This window comes from Notolepis coatsorum (assembly GCF_963971535.1).
Source record: "Notolepis coatsorum genome assembly, chromosome: 3".
Classification (NCBI taxonomy): domain Eukaryota; kingdom Metazoa; phylum Chordata; class Actinopteri; order Aulopiformes; family Paralepididae; genus Notolepis; species Notolepis coatsorum.
In genome coordinates, this window is record NC_140167.1 from 203,446,066 (window position 1) to 203,465,696 (window position 19,631).

Consider the following 19,631-nt stretch of genomic DNA (forward strand, 5'->3'; position numbering starts at 1 on the left):
CAAACAAATATCAAGTACAGATATGGCCTTAAGCCGTTCAAATAATAAATGTGTAAATTTCTTTTTTAATTTAAATATATTTCAATATTTAAATAATAATAATCTAAAAGAACCAGATAAGAGTATCGATAAAGTACCGAACCGTTAAGCAGTATCGATAAGAGTAGTAGTATCGATTAAAATCCTAACGATACCCATCCCTAGTCGTATTTTACATTTTATTCCTAAAAACATGGCGAAATATGGAATTTTACCATAAAAATGGACTGAATGGAGTATTTTCTGATTTATGGAGTGATAAAAAGAGATATCCAAAATCCCCTCTGTAATAACCTTTGGCTCTAATATGTCAACAAAATGAAACTATAATTTAGAAAATGGCTTTATCCAATGTTCAGATTTCTGTCCTGGAATTATATGCAAATTAGTGCATATTTAAGTAGATAATGCCTCATTTGCATATTTAAACATACAATTTCAGAAAACTTGTAATACAAAAAAGTCTTGTCTTAATCTAAGTAATCAACTGGGGAATTTTCATTGTGATATCTATTAGTTAATTTTTTTACCCTATTCACCTGTAGTGTCTCCCCTTAAAGGAAACAGGTTAAGACGTTTTCTTCATTCATTCCTTTAGGTTCGATACAATTGAACAGGTGGATATAATAACATTCACGTTGCAGCAGCAGCTTGTGTCGTCTCCACCTCGCGCTGGCCTGAGTACTAACTCTAGTCCCATATATTTGAGGTCGTTGACGGTATGTTTACACTTAGAGAAATGTCGAGCTACCGATGACTTGACATCTGAATTCTCACAGCACATTTGTGTTCACTGATTCTTGATTTAAAGGCTCTCGTTGTTTTGCCCACATAGGAAAAATTACAAGGACATTTTAGCAAATACACCAGATTGGACGAATTACACGTAATCCGTCCTTTGACTGGGATATTTTTCCCCGTTTTTGGATGTGCGAAAAATTTATCTTTAATCATACCCTGGCACTGAACACAGGATTGGCAGGGAAAATTTCCATCTGGGATGTTGGACATAAAATGAGAAGGTTTCTTTAAGGGCAAATCAGTTTTGACTAGGAGATTAGATAAATTCGCTTGTCTCTTGTAAAAATAGTTAGGCGAATGCTGAAACGCTGTCCTTATGAGAGGGTCGGACTGCAGAATATGCCAATGTTTATTGACAATACTCTGCATGTCTCTCGTAATAGGGCTGTAAGTAGACACAAAAGATACTTTGTCAGGTTTATCTTCTTTCTTTCTGGGGGTAAACAACGTGGCCCTGTCGATATGCTTGGTTTTATTAAAGGCTTTTAGTGTCAAATCAGCACTATATCCTCTCTCGTGGAAACTGCCACGGAGTACCTTTGCTTGTGCAATAAATGTATCGTCAGTATCACATATTCTCTTATAGCGAAGTATTTGGCTATAAGGAAGACTGTTCTTCAAGGCTGGGGTGTGATAACTAGAATAATGCAAGAACGAGTTACGGTCTGTCTCCTTTTTAAAAACCTCTGTGTGTAATGAGATGCCATCTGGGGCTTTCTTGATCAGAACATCGAGGAAGGGTAAATTATACATATCAAACTTTAATGTAAACTTTATCGTTCTTCTACAGGAGTTCAGGTACTCAAGGAAGGCAAAAAGTTCAGATGATGAACCAGACCAAATAAAAAACAGATCGTCAATATAGCACATATTAGATTTGACACATTTCTCAAACGGGTTATTATTAAAGATATGATCCACTTCATATTTGGACATATAAAGATTGGCTAGGTTCACAGCGGCTGGAGAGCCCATGCTGAGGCCTCTGTTTTGTAAATAGTATTTATCTTGGAATCTAAAATAATTTCTAGTTAGAACTAGATCGGTTAAACTAACCAGCGCTTCTGTAGGGGGGAGTAATACTTCCCTCGAGTTTAAATAAAAACTCAGCGCATCTGCATGTGGAATGCTGGGGTAAAGAGAGGATCTTTCCTTGTTAGAGGAAGAAATTAAAACTATTCTAACCCCTGACCGAACTGCTCGAGTCAGTGAACCAGAAACTTGATAAGTATACACAGGACATCGAGCTGCACAAGAGAGCCAAGAGGAGAAGAGATGTGCAAGACTACGCAACACATATGGTGTATCCATGGCTCCACAATCCACCTTCCAGGAACCGCAGGCTGAATTGGCAGCCCAGAGACAGGCAACGACATACCGACTCCTCCTCCACAGCGGTGAGCTCCGACGAGGCGCCCTCTCAGCCGGGCAGATACCCGCTCCGGAGCCAGTCTGTTTTTCGAGGCGAGCAGGACGCTCCGCTTCCTCCCCGACCGGAAAGAGAACCCATAGGAAGACGAGGCGGGGCCAGAGGAAAAAATCCACGGTTCCGGTGATGAGCATTACATCTAACATTGTCAACATTTCAGATGTATTATTGAGCGACCCACACCATAATATCCTGTCTAAAGGTTTATCTTTTGTCCCAGCCCGCAAGGTGGATGCATTTACTACCAAGGTAGAGCTATTTAAGTTTTTTAGAAATATTAAGTTGAAAGCATTTTATGCCAGAGGGTTTAATAAGAGAACTCAATATGCCAATGAAAATGTGTTGATAAGTGATGATGATGCTGATGCTAGGCCTGAGATAGAGCCAGACACCTTTAGAAGAAAAGTATTTAAACCCCGTAGTCTGTTTACTCCCCATCTCAATCCTCCCTCAGTTGAAACTTTCTGCAGATTAGTACAAGATGATGTCCTTAAGTTATGCGAGACCAGTCACAAAGCCCATCTTTATCCAAATTTACTTGAATCGGAGTCTGCAGCACTGAAGGAGCTCATGAAGAAGGATGATTAAATTTTTAGAAAAGCTGACAAGGGTTCTGGTATCGTGCTCCAAAATAAGAGCTCGTATATATCTGAGATAAACAGACAATTGAATGAGATTGAGGTATATACCCTTCTAAATTCAGACCCTGTGTTCAGATTTTCTACGGAAATCAAAACGGTCCTTAAAAGCCTGAGATTGTCTGAGGCAATTACAGAAAATGAATTTAAGTTTATGTTCGTAGAGTACCCGGTTACTCCTATTATTTACACTTTACCTAAAATCCATAAGGATATGATTAGCCCTCCTGGTAGACCTATTGTTTCCGGTATTGGCTATGCCACAGAAAAAATCTCTCAGTTCATTGATGCGCATATTAAGGATTTGGCCTCTTCTCAGCGTGGTTACTTGAAGGATACTACTACTTTTTTGAACAGGCTCTCGTCCTGCAACATTAGTCCTACAGACTTACTAGTTACCATAGATGTAGTCAGCCTTTACCCCAGCATTCCACATGCAGATGCGCTGGACGCGCTGAGTTTTTATTTAAACTCGAGGGAAGTATTACTCCCCCCAACAGAAGCGCTGGTTAGTTTAACCGATCTAGTTCTAACTAGAAATTATTTTAGATTCCAAGATAAATACTATTTACAAAACAGAGGCCTCAGCATGGGCTCTCCAGCCGCTGTGAACCTAGCCAATCTTTATATGTCCAAATATGAAGTGGATCATATCTTTAATAATAACCCGTTTGAGAAATGTGTCAAATCTAATATGTGCTATATTGACGATCTGTTTTTTATTTGGTCTGGTTCATCATCTGAACTTTTTGCCTTCCTTGAGTACCTGAACTCCTGTAGAAGAACGATAAAGTTTACATTAAAGTTTGATATGTATAATTTACCCTTCCTCGATGTTCTGATCAAGAAAGCCCCAGATGGCATCTCATTACACACAGAGGTTTTTAAAAAGGAGACGGACCGTAACTTGTTCTTGCATTATTCTAGTTATCACACCCCAGCCTTGAAGAATAGTCTTCCTTATAGCCAAATACTTCGTTATAAGAGAATATGTGATACTGACCAGCGTTTCCGTTAGCCGGTAATTACCGGTATTTGACTGGCAAAATCTGGTGAAGTCCGACATATCTAATCTCTCCGGTCATAATGTCCGGTGAAAATAATTCCCTCTAAACACAATTAGATTATTTGAATTGTATTAAAATAGGCTAAAATTAAATAGCCTATGCGATGAACGAAACAATCATTACATTTGTCGTTGCTTCACCAAGCAGCCGGTCAATGACATCCTGTGTCAGCGAGCTGGCAGCTGATATATTTACGTGAAGCATGGCTTGGCAGGGTGCAGTACTCCAATTCAGCCATTGGCAATTCAGCTGTTGGGTGGGGGCGCTGCTGACACCGCTGCTCTGCTCTGTCTGCTCCTGCTCCATGCTTCACGTAAATATATCAGCTGCCAGCTCGCTGACACAGGATGTCATTGACTGGCTGCTTGGTGAAGCAACGACAAATGTAATGATTGTTTCGTTCATCGCATAGGCTATTTAATTTTAGCCTATTTTAATACAATTCAAATAATCAAATTGTGCTTAGAGGGAATTATTTTCACCGGACATTATGAGCAGCAGCACCAAGTCGTTGGGAGGTGGAGATATACATCACGGCGCAAACCCACGATAATGTTGCCGTCTCTCTGCCAAATTTCTCAGTTCTTCGCTTGATATAATTAATACAAATGTCCAATATAACGGAATTCGTTAGCTCATAAAAATGTGATTATAACAGACTGCTGTTTATTAAGGTCGGGCAGACTGCCCACCGACACCTCAAGTCGGCAGCAGCACGCAGTCTCGAGGGACTTATTTTATTTGGAATATATTAATGACTGTATATACGCAAAAGTAGTCTAGTTTTAAGTTAAAATATTATAAATGCCTTGATGATGTCATTCTTTATATAGGCCTATCAATTGTTTTTAAGCTCAATGAACTCTGACCGGAATTTATCCCATTTGTCCGGTAGATTGAATTGACACTCAGACCTGCAAAAAAAAATTCTAACGGAAACCCTGATACTGACGATACATTTATTGCACAAGCAAAGGTACTCCGTGGCAGTTTCCACGAGAGAGGATATAGTGCTGATTTGACACTAAAAGCCTTTAATAAAACCAAGCATATCGACAGGGCCACGTTGTTTACCCCCAGAAAGAAAGAAGATAAACCTGACAAAGTATCTTTCGTGTCTACTTACAGCCCTATTACGAGAGACATGCGGAGTATTGTCAATAAACATTGGCATATTCTGCAGTCCGACCCTCTTATAGGGACAGCGTTTCAGCATTCGCCTAACTATTTTTACAAGAGACAAGCGAATTTATCTAATCTCCTAGTCAAAACTGATTTGCCCTTAAAGAAACCTTCTCATTTTATGTCCAACATCCCAGATGGAAATTTTCCCTGCCAATCCTGTGTTCAGTGCCAGGGTATGATTAAAGATAAATTTTTCGCACATCCAAAAACGGGGAAAAATATCCCAGTCAAAGGACGGATTATGTGTAATTCGTCCAATCTGGTGTATTTGCTAAAATGTCCTTGTAATTTTTCCTATGTGGGCAAAACAACGAGAGCCTTTAAATCAAGAATAAGTGAACACAAATGTGCTGTGAGGAATTCAGATGTCAAGTCATCGGTAGCTCGACATTTCTCTAAGTGTAAACATACCGTCAACGATCTCAAATATATGGGACTAGAGTTAGTACTCAGGCCAGCGCGAGGTGGAGACAGACACAAGCTGCTGCTGCAACGTGAATGTTATTATATCCACCTGTTCAATTGTATCGAACCTAAAGGAATGAATGAAGAAAACGTCTTAACCTGTTTCCTTTAACCTCCTTACTCCCACATTGTTATTTCTGGTCTGATTAAAGATGTTGTTTGTTGCCAAACTAGAGGCATGATTCACAAAGATGCCCAATGTATAATTTGAAACTAATTAATTCAATTACGTAAAGTGGCTCAATTAGCCCTATAAATTAAGGGCATGCTATATGTTATCAAGTTTCTGGTAATTTTGTTTTGTTTCGTTTTGTATTGTATTGTTTATAAATATTTATTGATGATAGATATAGATATATCTATACATATGTATAAATTATGATTGGACTCTATTTGATAGGTCATTCATTTAGTCATATTGCATAGGCACACCTGCGTTGTGATGTCATTTCCTGCCGTGTCATTTATCTGCCAGGTGTATTTAACCATCACCTTGAATGCATTTCCAGTGCTAGCCATACCACTGATGAAGGACATTGTCCGAAACATGTCTGCTTTTGATTCAGGCTGCCAATAAAAAACATTAAACCTGTGAGTGCTGGTCCGGCTACCCTGCTTTGATATACTGAACTTTATGGGATTACAGCACCCAGTGTGAGAACTTGTGAGCGCGGTCTAACTTGACTATATCTAACTGTATTAAACAATATAAAACGAATTGGCCATAATTGACTGAGCAAACTAATGCTTACTGCTGTAACCTACTAATAACACTTAAGTAAATCTGAAGATTATTATATAGCAGATGCCTTGGAGAATAAGTCGTGGACAACTGTAGCGTGTGCTTGTTTATACATAACCCATTTCATGACTGTGATGCTTGAATACAGGGGCAGGGCTTGCATCACAGTCATGAAAGTCTAGTTTATACAGAGCTGGTGGTATTTTGCTGGCTGAAATACGGACGAGAGGGAACTAGGTAGCGGGGCTATATTACTTTTAACATGTGCTTAAACCCAGTGTTCTCGACAACGGAGTATGGTCGCAGATCTGCTGCTATAAAAACACCTATGGCGTTTGTTATTGCTTTGGCCCGGTCTGCATTAATAGCGAGATGCTGCTTGAATGCAACGTTGCTTCCAAATAAAAAGAGAAAATGCCTTTAATTTGTATTTAGTTTAAAAAGTATGAATCACAAGTGAAGCTCTCTCTGCTTCGGCCTGTAAGTGAGCTGCTGAGGTAGAAGATCTGCTGGACCTGCTGGTTCCAGACCTTGTGTGACCTTTGTGAGCAGCTTTTTTACTTTCCACATTAGAAATGCTGTCCTTTGGATTAATTAGATTTTGCACGTCCTCCTCATCCTCAGTTTTGGTACTTTTTGTCCATGCAGTCATGTGATCAATAAAGTCATTGACATTGATCATTTTGGCCTTGAACCAAATGTCATGTTTTTCCCTTTCCTCAGGAGGTACTATTGGCAACAGAGCATCCTGGTTTGCTGCTGCTTCCTTGCATATGTGGAGATATTGCATAAATGCGCATTGCACCGCCTGTTTGCATCCACTTTGCATTAACTCCAAAATCGTTTTTTGCAAGTTAGAAGCCTTGTTAAATTTAGATTTATGTAATTTATGTAATAAATGATCCATTTGGGCTTTTGGTGTTAATTTGCTCTTGCGTTTTGTGACCTGCTGTGCTTTGGTTTCAACATTGTGTGTGATTTGACCTGTGTCCACCTCGGACTGTTCTTTACAATGCGTTTCAGCCGTGGCGGGCTGTTCAACCATAACGCTAGACTCTGCTTGACTCTGAACACCTTTATCAGAATCCATATCAGCAATATAAGACCAACAGATTCAATATGAAACAGTACCTTCGGTTAAATCACTTAAACAAAACCCACAGTTAATCATCACATGGTTAAAACCAAAACCTAAATAGACACGCACACACCCACGAACGGGCTGCAACCATAAACCACCAATGCATTGGAATTTCGCCTTTTATATTTTTCTCAAGTGACCCTGTGTGCACACAATTGTTTTTTATATGGCCATATAAGGTATATCTGGTAGCGCGCTACATACCCGTTTGTTGCGCAGCGCTGCCGGGTCCGTTTTACTTTGTTCTTTGAACTTCGAAAATACTTCAAACAGCGCTCCTTGTCCGAGCGCTGTTCACTCAACTGCTTGCGTGCAGGACAGCTCCTGGTCGGTCCAAAGGAACGATCATGGCGCAGGGCAGCTCCTTGTCCGTCCAAACGAATGATCAACTCCAAATGGTGCAGGGCAGCTCCTTGTCCGTCTGCTTGTCCAAACGGTGCGGGTCGCTGGGGCAGCTGTCCTAATGCCGTGAGCAGCACCGTGGGTCCTTCTGGTCCAAACGCTGCGAGGCCGCCCGGCCGTGCGATTGTCCGAACGCCGTGCTCTCAAGCACCGGCGTGTCTTGGTCCAAATTGTCCACATTCCGTGCAATTCCAAGCGAAACGGTGAACCAAACAATTGTCACTAATTAGTGTCTTTTAGCGATCTCAGAAATCTAAACGCTGTCTCACTGATCAGCTGTTGAATCTTGAGCGCAGAGTGCGATTATCCTCGTCTTCCAATAAATAACAAAGGTTTCAATTGTCCATTTCAAACGAAGAGCCTTAGTTTTTGACTAATGTAGAGCCTTTACCTATAAGCCTACTGCGAGGGGCAAGTGGGCTGAGTTGAGTTAGACGCGTGCTTGAAGAATTAAATGTCCAGAGTGCTCGTATATTTTTGGATATGCCAATCCATTTATTGACCATTATCCACCAAAAAATATATACGAAACTCTTTTTACAAATAACACTGAACGCTGACCTATACGGCACATCAACACGATCACGGTCAAAAACTGTTTGGCTATTCCCCTTGCACACCTGGGGCTCGTCACCCACTGATCAGTATAAATGGGTAACCACCCCCTGTGATATATATTGTTACAGATTTCCCATAGCGTGATGTAAGATTTTATCCATAATGTGACACTTAAATCTGTCATAACCTGAGACTAAAGGGGCTTTAGTCCTGGACTAAATTAAACTGACCTTAATCATAGCCATGATAACTACTCCTGCTCCAGAAACTGTTGACTAACTGGTGCTTGAAACAAAGTGGTTTAAGTCTATAACTGTAGATGACTCTGGACCAGGGTTAGAAATTAACATAACTTTTTTTGCCCCCCTTAATTGATTTTCGGGGGCTTTTTTTTCCATTTCGGGGGCACTGAATTTTTATGATAAACGGTAGGGGTGGGACGGTTCACAAAATGGACGGTTTGGTTCGTATCACGATTTTGGTGTCACGGTTTTCAGTTCGATATACGTTAATTTTTATTAAAAAAAATTTAACACTCAAATCTAAACATGCTTCTCATTTATTAAAAATAAAATAAAAGGTTTACAGTGTTTACAGCCTTAAATAATGTTTGGCACACAAAGACCGAACTGACTGAAAAATATATTTGTCAAAGTAATAAGTATTAACTTCGTGCAAACAAACAATTATGCTCAGCCAGCACTAGACTTTCCTTTCTTTAATATAAACACACAAAAACAATGTCAACCATGTTTAAATTCCCTGATTGTCAGTTCTTAATGGAAAGATTCGTTTTCTGCTTGAAATTATTATGTTTCTGTCTACATTTATTTAGACTAACATTATTTAAATATTGAGTGCAACTGTGGTGGATTACGTAATTCGGTGAGTTGGAACTATCTATGGGTTGGCGCGGGTCCCCACGGACATTTTAGCGTGTGGCACCTTCAGCTCCGGTAACGTTAGGAGGAGTTCATAACCATAGATATCTATAGCATCAACATGCAGTGGGACAGCAGTAATAGTCCCGGTTGGAGTTAGTAAAACACAGTTGTATGTTAGCCTTCTTGGATGTTGAATAAACGCCTATCATTGTCTTTAAACACCCCGCCTCTCAGACTCCCATTTCCTCCTCTGCTACAGTAGCTAGTAGTAGCTACGGTGACATTTCATTGACTGTACAGGGCTGTACGCTAAGCTTTTTCACTAGGGGCACACTTGCCCCTAAATGAGAAATTTAGGGGCAAAGAATATTTTTTAGGGGCAAATTTTTAAATAACTATTTTACCATTATAATAGGGCTGGGAGATATGGCCTCTAAATGATATCGCGATATTTTTTGGCCATATCACGATACACGATATATATATCGCAATATTTTGACATTTCCTCTAAGTCTAAAGCACTTAAAAATGCTTGATTATAATAAGTCCCTGCAACATATGTTTGCATTATTAAACCATGAAGATGCTTTAAAAAATAATTTAATGAAAATGTACTAAGAGTAGTCTACTGACACACTAATAAAAAATTTATTTACATCTAAGACCATTTATATAAAAACTTTTGGGTGCCTTTTTTTTGCACAGTACTGTGTTTTCTATCCACTTTAGCCAAACACACACACACACACACACACACATATATATATATATATATATATATATATATATATATATATATATATATATATATATATATATATATATACACACACACACTACTGTGAGAAAATAATAATCACACACACAAAGGGATAATGGCTTATAGCAGACTTAATGATTTTAGAATATTTCAGATAATGAAATTAAATGTTTATCATCAACTATCCAGTTAGTATTTATACTGTCTGTAACGTTTGGCTACTTTAAATCATTGAATGTAGAGAGAGCTGTACTGTATTGTACCCATTCTGCAATCTGTTAATAAAGTTTTCAATCAATCAGAGCAAGAGAGAGAGAGAGAGAGAGAGAGAGGGGGCGAGAACGAATGAGAGAGCCAGCCCCCCCCCCCCCCCCCGGGTTTTGTTCTAGGTTCGCGTTTTGATCGTCTAAGCTGCCGTAGGTGATGACGTCACACTCGAATGTAAACAGGAAGCGTTTAACAGACGGAGATGGAAAGTGGATGATATACAGTAACAGAAACGAATAACCAATAAATATGAAGTTATGTTTAAACTTCTGTTGTCAAGCGTTGTCAATATAACCCACCCCCTTTCCTCCCGAATGGAACTAGTGTTGTGGAGTCCGCTTTGACTGGTGTCCAGGGTTAGCAGCAGCTAACGCTAGTTAGCTTAGCATAATCCTAATGGATACCGTGGATAGCAGGCTAACGTTAGCCCATTGCTCCTGTCAATCAAATTGCATGTTATTAAAGGTCCGCGCTGGTCTGTCTAATGAAATTACAACCGCAACATTATGCCCTGGTTGTAGGCTAATGTTTTATCCAATTTGTATGGATTAATTTAGGAGTGAAATGCGAATGAAGGGTTGCAATCACTACTCGCAAGCTTGCCCCCAGATGATATTTTCCACTCGCACCGGCCAGATTAGGGGGCAATTTGCGACGAGATGCTCGCAGTGTACAGCCCTGCTGTACAGTATTAGCTTGCGGGCTGCGTCGGGCTACCATAGTTAAAACGTGCGTTGTTTTGTACAAACTGCTAACGATATGGCAAGATGTGTGTATGCCTATGTAATGTTAATGGTATGTTTTTAAAGTCGTAATGAAGATTGATTTATATTGTGCGTGCCATTTTTACACAAACTGACTAGCACCTGGCTGCAGCTGGACCCTATTGGGCTGCAGTGCTGCTGCTGCCTGCAGCCAGTGCAGAACACCGGCTCCGCCAAATTAATTTTTTTATTTGCGCGTCATCTGAACCGTACGATACACAGACGCTCCATTACCGGATAAATATATATATAATTAGTAAACTGTCGGTGGCATTAAGTGCCCCCCTTAACTGATTTTCAAGGGCATTTTGTCCATTTTCAAGGGCATTATGCCCCAAGCCCCCGTTAATTTCGAACCCTGCTCTGGACTACACTGTTCTTAAACTATAAAACCAAGGTACATACCATTTATAAAGCTCTTACATAGAAACTAATTTACATAAGCCATCTTGCAATACCACTTCATAGGGTTTTATGGGGTTGGGGGTTCCAGTGGTGACATTCGTTTTTCGGGATTTGAGGTCACAGTCGCATATTATTTGATGACTAAATGGAAAACAATTATGATAATTTGTAGAAATTATGATAATTTGTTCAGTGAAGGTGAGGATCACAGTAGCTAAATTATTATTTATCGCTGCACACTATTCTTTTTGTTAACCTTAACAGTTAACCTGTTAAGCTGTAAGGTCCCCTTATAAGGGGACCCTGCTTTTCTTTATAATAAATCGATCAATAGAGACCGTATTAGATCCCCACGTGGGGTATGCATAATGTATTCAGCCTGACTAAGCTCAGTACCTCAGTGCTGATTGGCTCAGGTGTTGCAAAAGTCAACGGTGACATTGTTATTTCTCTTCATGTAGTGTGTGTGTGTGTGTGTGTGTATAGAATGTGTGTATGAGAGAGAGAGTGTGTGTGTTTGTGACATTTATGCGTAAGAGATAGGGATGCCCCGATCGATCGGCCACCGATCGTTATCGGCCGATAATCAGTATAAATATGCGATCAGTGATCGGTGATAATGCTTTATTTTCGCCGATCGTCAACCGATCTCACTCGCTGTCTCAGTTCTGTCTCAGACACCGGGTGGTGCGGCGTCTGCTCATCCCTCCAGCCCCTCCCGCACGCATGTAAACACGGGTCTAGTAGTCTAGTGGGACGGGACACGGGAGGACGGCGTCTCCCTGAGCTAACGTTAGCTTAGCTACCGTTACAAAATTACCCACTCAACTATTCACTTTTAGTTTAATACATGATGAGGCATTGTCTAACCGAATGGTATCTAGCCGGCCAGCTACCGATAGCTCCTGACATCAACAAACGCTCCACAAAGTCTAGTAGAGACGTGTATGATACCTGTTAGCTGTTAGCTCACGTTAGCGCAAGTTAGTTCACTGTTCAAAACGAAATGTCCCATTGAACTAAATAATTCACTGAGGCGTTGTATTAACGTTATATATCCGGCTAGCAGTAGCTACAGATAGCTCCTGATATCAATGTCTTATAACACTGATTCGATGCATATTCGAGCTGAGGGCATGTTGAATGTGATATGACCACAGTAACGTTATACCATTAGGGTCCAGGTGCAGCGCAGGAGAATCCTTGCCGTAGCTCGAGGCTACTAGAGTACACACAGACAGTGGAGCTTGTTGCGTGGTGGCGATGTCTCGCAGATAATACAAGTACAAGTCTAATTATATAATATATATATTTTATAAAAAAAAGAAAATTATATAAAATTAAATTACATTTTTTTTAATCAAAAACGATCGGTATCGGATCGGTATCGGCCGATATGGCTCACGACGATCGGTATCGGTGGCAAAAAAACGTGATCCGGGCATCCCTAGTAAGAGAGATAGAAAGAGACGAGGTGTGTGTCTGTGCGTGTGCGTTCTGCCCAGTGGGGCGTGTGTTAAGGACACAGTCGGTGTGAAATACCAGGCCGGTCTCAATGTCAGCTGGCGGCACCCGCCCCACAAAGGTCAGCTACCAAGAAATATAAAGTAAATAAAGGTACGACTGAAGACTAAATATTGGGTCCTCTACTAGTCAATGAAAGCAGGTGGATTTTATGCAACAACAACACGCTGAATAAAATCACCAATTATCTTTCTCTCCTTCCTCTGACACTCTTCTCCATCACTATCTCCATTCAGATAGCTGTCCTGTCAGGCCTGGGAGGAAACCAAGAGGCTTGGATGGAGGAAAAGGTCTCTGCTGTGACCAGTGTGGAAAAAGCTTTCTTTTTCCATCGAATCTGCAAATACACCAGAGAATTCACACAGGAGAGAATCTCTACTCCTGTGCCCAGTGTGGACAAAGCTTTACTCAGCAACAGACTCTGAAAAGACACCAGAGAATTCACACAGGAGAGAAGCCCTACTCCTGTGACCAGTGTGGACAGAGCTTTACTCGGCAACAGACTCTGAAATCACACCAGAGTATTCACACAGGAGAGAAGCCCTACTCCTGTGACCAGTGTGGACAGAGCTTTACTCGGCAACAGACTCTGAAAAGACACCAGAGAATTCACACAGGAGAGAAGCCCTACTCCTGTGCCCAGTGTGGACAAAGCTTTACTCAGCAACAGACTCTGAAAAGACACCAGAGAATTCACACAGGAGAGAAGCCCTACTCCTGTGCCCAGTGTGGACAGAGCTTTACTTGGCAACAGAATCTGAAAACACACAAGAGAATTCACACAGGAGAGAAGCCCTACTCCTGTGACCAGTGTGAAAAGAGCTTTAGTCGGCAAGAGCGTCTGCAAACACACCAGAGACTTCACACAGGATGGAAGCTCTACTTTTGCGACCAGTGTGGAAAGAGCTTTAATGAACTGAGTTCTCTGAAATCACACCAGAGAATTCACACAGGATGGAAGCCCTACTTATGCGACCAGTGTGGGAAGAGCTTTAGTCATCCGAGTAATCTGAAATCACACCAGAGAATTCACACCGGTTAAAAGCCTCCTTCTGTGACCAGTGTGGGTAGAACTTTAGGACAAGTACACATCTTCTGATTCATCAGCAAATCCATACAGCAGAGAAGCTACATCATTGTGGTCTGTGTGAGAAGAGATTCTTAAGCATTACATCACGAGACAGAGTGGGTTATAGAAATTAGATCACTTTCTTTTTTTTAAAACCTACTTTCTATAGAAGCATCTAAGAATGAAGTTCTTAACAGTTATTAACCAGTTCGAAACAAGGCGGACATTAATAAAATGTTCAATCAATCAATCAATTCAATAACCCACGCTCACTTACAACAGCGCACATCCGCATGAGCGTGTGTTATTGGTTAGATTGATTGATTGCCTGAAAATTGTATTAACAGTGAAATGAATGTCCTTTTGACAAATGGCAGATATTTTGTTCCACAATTACGCATGACACATTAATTACATAATCCAACATTGTGTAAGAAACTAACACATTTGCCATGACAGAATCATTTTTGAATTAGTCGTTATGATGCTTTCAACACATCCATTCGTAAAGATTATTAAAACCACGAACGGCGGGGGCGCCCGCGACACGGCCGACCCGGGTTAGATTCCGAACCCGTCGTTATTTGCCGAATGTCTTCCCCCCACTCTGTCTCCCGTTCCTCCTCTATCTCTCTCTACTGGACTGCCCAGTAGAAATAAAGCGATAAACGAAAAAAAAAAAAAAAACGCGAACGGCGGAGTGATTGTAATTAGGTTATGGGCGGGTTCTGGGATCAGGAGCATGGGTTATAAGTAGGGATGTCCGATATTATCGCCTACCGATATTATCGGCCGATATTGGCATTAAAATGTGATATCGGAAAATATCGGTATCGGTTTTCAAAACAAGTTTTTTTTACATTTCTATAACCTTTATTTACCCAGGCAAGCAAGTAAGAACAAATTCTGATTTTATTTATTGTCAAAATATGCATAATGTTGTGTTAATTCCACAACAAGAGATATGTAATGTTAATTACCTGAAATTATTCCGTTTTTGGGGGGGGAAACCCTGCATATATCGGTATCGGTTGATATCGGTATCGGAAATTAAGAGTTGGACAATATCGGTATATCGGTATCGGTAAAAAAAAATTACATTATAAAAAAGTAACTGTACTTACAGTAGATTTCATTCACAGTTTGTGAATCACGCCTGGTGATACTAAATCCAGATTGAACTCTGCCATTGAAAAGGGGAGATTTGGCCCAATCAATAGATGTGTGACTTGGCCATAATAAGGTAATTTATAGGCCTGATATTCTATATTCATATTTCGAATGGCATGTGTCCGGATGGCAAAATTCAGTACTGTATCTGTCATGGTCCCAGCCGGGGTTCCTTCCTGAACAATATGAACAGTGGTTTTCTGCCGCCCTCTGGTGGCCAAACGCAGCAGCTCCAGATATTGAACCTTCTCAGGCATTTAGGCCTAGGTTTGAATACTATTATTAATGCTATGCTGCCTCTGTTCATGTTGTGTTTCCCCGGTCTAGCTTGTGTTTAAGGGTTCTCTTTACATATGTTTCCTTTAAGGGTTATCCCTTTACATTATGTTTTCAGTGTGGAGATTATCTCCTTACATATATTTTTCTAGAGTGGTGATATTCCCTTGACATATGTTTCCAGTAAGATAATCCCTTTACACATGCTTATATTTGTGATGTGAGTTTTCTTTTTACTATTACTTTGTGTTCACCAGTCTTGGTCATGCCTGGTCTTAAACCCGCTGGCGCTCATCAGTAATCACGGGCAGTATTTATTCCTGCCCGTTTCTCACTTCCCTGTCGCGCCATTGCCATTGTTTTGTTGTTCTACACTTGTGTTCGGTCGTACTCTGTTCACCTTCACTCCTGTATTTCCCCGTGAGTCCGTTCCTTATTACTAGTCCACTTTTTTCCAGCACTGCTGAGTTTTATTTTACGCGTTTTGCAGTTCGCTTTTGTTTGTTACCGTCTTAACGTGTATCACTGTTTGTTTGCAACTGCTAAGTAAAAGCCCGTTCATTTTCATTCCGTCGTCTCTGCCTCTACTCTTCTGTCATCGTGTTCAGCATTTGGGGTCTCCTCACCTATCCTCATACCGAACCCTTACTGTATCTACAAAAACCCCTGTAAATCATCTGCCTATTAATTTGCTTAGATCATTTGTACACTTGATCTCAAGAAGGTGCTGAATGAGCTCAGTGGCAACCTTTCATGTCTGGTCAATGTTAGCATGGTGTTATTCACCGTCAAAGATGGGGGGTCATTACAATTTACTTAAGGGGAGACACTACAGGTAAATAGGGTAAAAGAATTAACTAATAGATATCACAATGAAAATTCCCCAGTTGATTACTTATATTAAGACAAGACTTTTTTGTATTACAAGTTTTCTGAAATTGTATGTTTAAATATGCAAATGAGGCATTATCTACTTAAATATGCACTAATTTGCATATAATTCCAGGACAGAAATCTGAACATTGGATAAAGCCATTTTCAAAATTATAGTTTAATTTTGTTGACATATTAGAGCCAAAGGTTATTACAGAGGGGATTTTGGATATCTCTTTTTATCACTCCATAAATCAGAAAATACTCCATTCAGTAAATTTTTATGGTAAAATTCCATATTTCGCCATGTTTTTAGGAATAAAATGTGATATAAATCAGGGTATGAATGCGATATCAACAAACCCTTCTGTAAATACCTTCAGAACATAGATATGAATAGAACTGGAAGGTTTGGTGTATGTGATTGCTACTGAAGTGGAGATTTCTGGCTCAGAGTATGAGGAAAAACTCTTAAAACTCTTTTTTGGGAAAACGCCTTCAAAGTTCTGTATTGTAAAATGCCATACTTTTTTTTTGAAACAGATATTTACAAACACAATATCTAATCAAACCATTAGTAATAGACAACCTAAACACATGCCTGATAACTGAATAATAATAATGATGTTATTGAACTGAACAGAACTACACACAGGCTACACACAGTGTAGTACAGTGTAGTACCCCCTAATAGGCAAATAATATTTAAATAGATATCACTATGAAACTTTCCCAGTTTGTTATGTACATATAAACTAAGAAAAAATATATTGCAAGTTTTCTGAAATGTATGTTTATATATGCAAATGAGGCACTTCCCCATTAAATATGTGCACATTTATGGATGCAATAAGGCAAAATGAAGTAAAATAAACAACTAAATGTGTGTTATTGACGTTTTATTGTCATTAGTTTCATAGAAGACATGTTTAGGAAGCAAAATATAACAAAATCTCAAAATCAACAAAAAAAAGTATATTTGCCTATTCACCTGCAGTGTCTCGCCTTAAGCATAGTAACAGACCAAAAAAAAAAAAAAAAAAATCTAACCCTAACTAACCGTACTGTCATGCACTTGTCCTAATAAACTAACCTACACTGTAGCACTCAACACTTTGATGAACATTGTTGCTCAGCTGATAGAGTTGTGCCCTTCCTGATGGCTTGTCGTACAGAACTTGTAAGTCGCTTTGGATAAAAGCGTCAGCTAAATGACTAAATGTAAATGTAAATGTAAACAGACACAATATTTCTGACACTGGGTCATTCCCTGAGGTCCATAGATGTCCCTAGATACCAAGAACATGCAAATGGACTTGAAGTAGAGCAATCTTCCATTTACATGGGTATGTACTTTTAGGCAAATTTTCTGAAAATACTGTATGGCTAGGGCTGGAGAGGTTAACTTACCATCTTTAGATAATACAGTTTGAAAACATGGTTCCTTTGAAAACGAAATATGGTTCTTCTGAGGTACTCAATTATACTTGAATTCATGGTAATCTAAGAAGATAATGGTGCCAGAAAGTTTTTCAGTCAGACAAATCATGTGATAACAGATAACATGATGTGATATCATTATCATAATATTGACAGAATTTATGTTTATGACTGAAATCAACAGTCAGAACATGGGAGTTGGAAGCCACATGAATGGAAAAGTGAGTATTAAGTGCTTCACGCAAAACAAAAAATAGAACACAACTAAACACCTAAGGTACATCCCTGAAACGGCTCCAATCCTCACTGAAGACTTTTTGACCTTTGGTCCCTAATCTGGTCGAATGGTTTGGATTTACCAATTCAATTGTGAAAATAATACAACAGCTTTTGAACTTTTATTAGTTTCAAATGTCTCCCTGAACTACATATTTTTTACGTTGTTTGGAAAGTGACACGTTAACGAACCCAATTGACATCCAATGTCATTGCTAACAATTTATCATTTCAATGTCTCAGAACCCATAACCCCCAGTGCCAGTGAGTTCTAGATCAATTGAAATGACTCCCAGTTTGTGTCAAATCACTATCAGGTAGGCCTTTCTTTTAACAAAGTGATCTTTTCCTTTAATGTGATATTTTGATTAAGTTGCCTTTGTGGTGCGAAGTTCATTCCACCATTGTGGAGCAAGGACGGAGAATAGCCCGGCTTCTCTTTGATGACCCCCACGGAGCTCAGATAGGAGGGGGTCTGAGGCGGTCAGAAGATGCAGAGGGATCATGAGGGTGTGTAGTTGGAGACCATTGACCGGAGGTAGGAGGGAGCCGTGCCCCTTCTGCATGGTGTGTGTGTGACTGTGAGGTAGGTAATACATAGATATATATATAAAGACTAGATGGCACAAGGCGGAGTCTCCCGCGTAGTTCACCGGTGGCCATCTTGCTACTGCTTTAACTCTTTGACTGCCACCAGCTTTCACCATCTGCACTGGCTGGCGACTTTAGCGATGTTTGCAGAGATGTGTGTTCTGTATTATAGCTATGGAGACAATAGTATGGCTCATTTTACAGGCATTGTTCATAGTCCATCACTGACTAATTAGTTCATTTCTACACACTGTAGTTTGTTACACGCTAAACAGCGCCCCATTTCCAAAATAATCCAGTCTTTTTTCATAGATCGCGAGATATGACACATTATATGCAATAAGCCCAAATCGTTCTGGTTGATCGCCTGAAGCCACGAATACTCCCAAATCAAAGGTATATACCATGTACACATGTGCCTTCACAAAATCATCAAGGGGGGGTGGGGTAGTCTTACCCCGAAAATGCGATCGTTACTAAAAGCTTGGTTTAGGTCCGGTAAGATACGACACTGATCGTTACAGAAACATGTTTCAGGTTTGGTAAAATAGACATAGAGTATACCTTACCTTAGCCAGAAGGTACTCCAAAAAGAATAATTCCAATGATCCCATCGGCGATCGCGATTACTCGTTTATATGTAATTACTCGTGTATACAGTAAACTATAGGTTTTGAGGCGAGGAGATCTAGCGATTGCTCTGCAAGAGCTCCTCCCCCTCAGAGCGAGTCAGGACAGACAGTCTAGTTCAGACAATCAGAGTTTAAAAGGTAGGCGATACTGCCACCTGGTGAGATTCAATCGTCATTGCAATTCCAACGTAGGTAGATGAATCAGGGACACATAGAGGGCTCCGGCTGACCGT

At 40.0% G+C, this 19,631-nt stretch overlaps 1 protein-coding gene across 1 annotated transcript in view; it reads left to right on the forward strand.

Moving 5' to 3' along the window:
* Nucleotides 1-16,137, forward strand: part of LOC311225191 (uncharacterized protein) — a 51,489-nt gene extending 35,352 nt beyond the window's left edge. The window contains exon 3 of the mRNA XM_084310400.1: nucleotides 13,308-16,137. Within this exon, the coding sequence (XP_084166526.1) occupies nucleotides 13,308-14,113 (806 nt within the window). The 3' untranslated portion in view covers nucleotides 14,114-16,137. The remainder of the gene's footprint in view (nucleotides 1-13,307) is intronic.
* The last annotated feature ends 3,494 nt before the right edge of the window (nucleotides 16,138-19,631 follow it).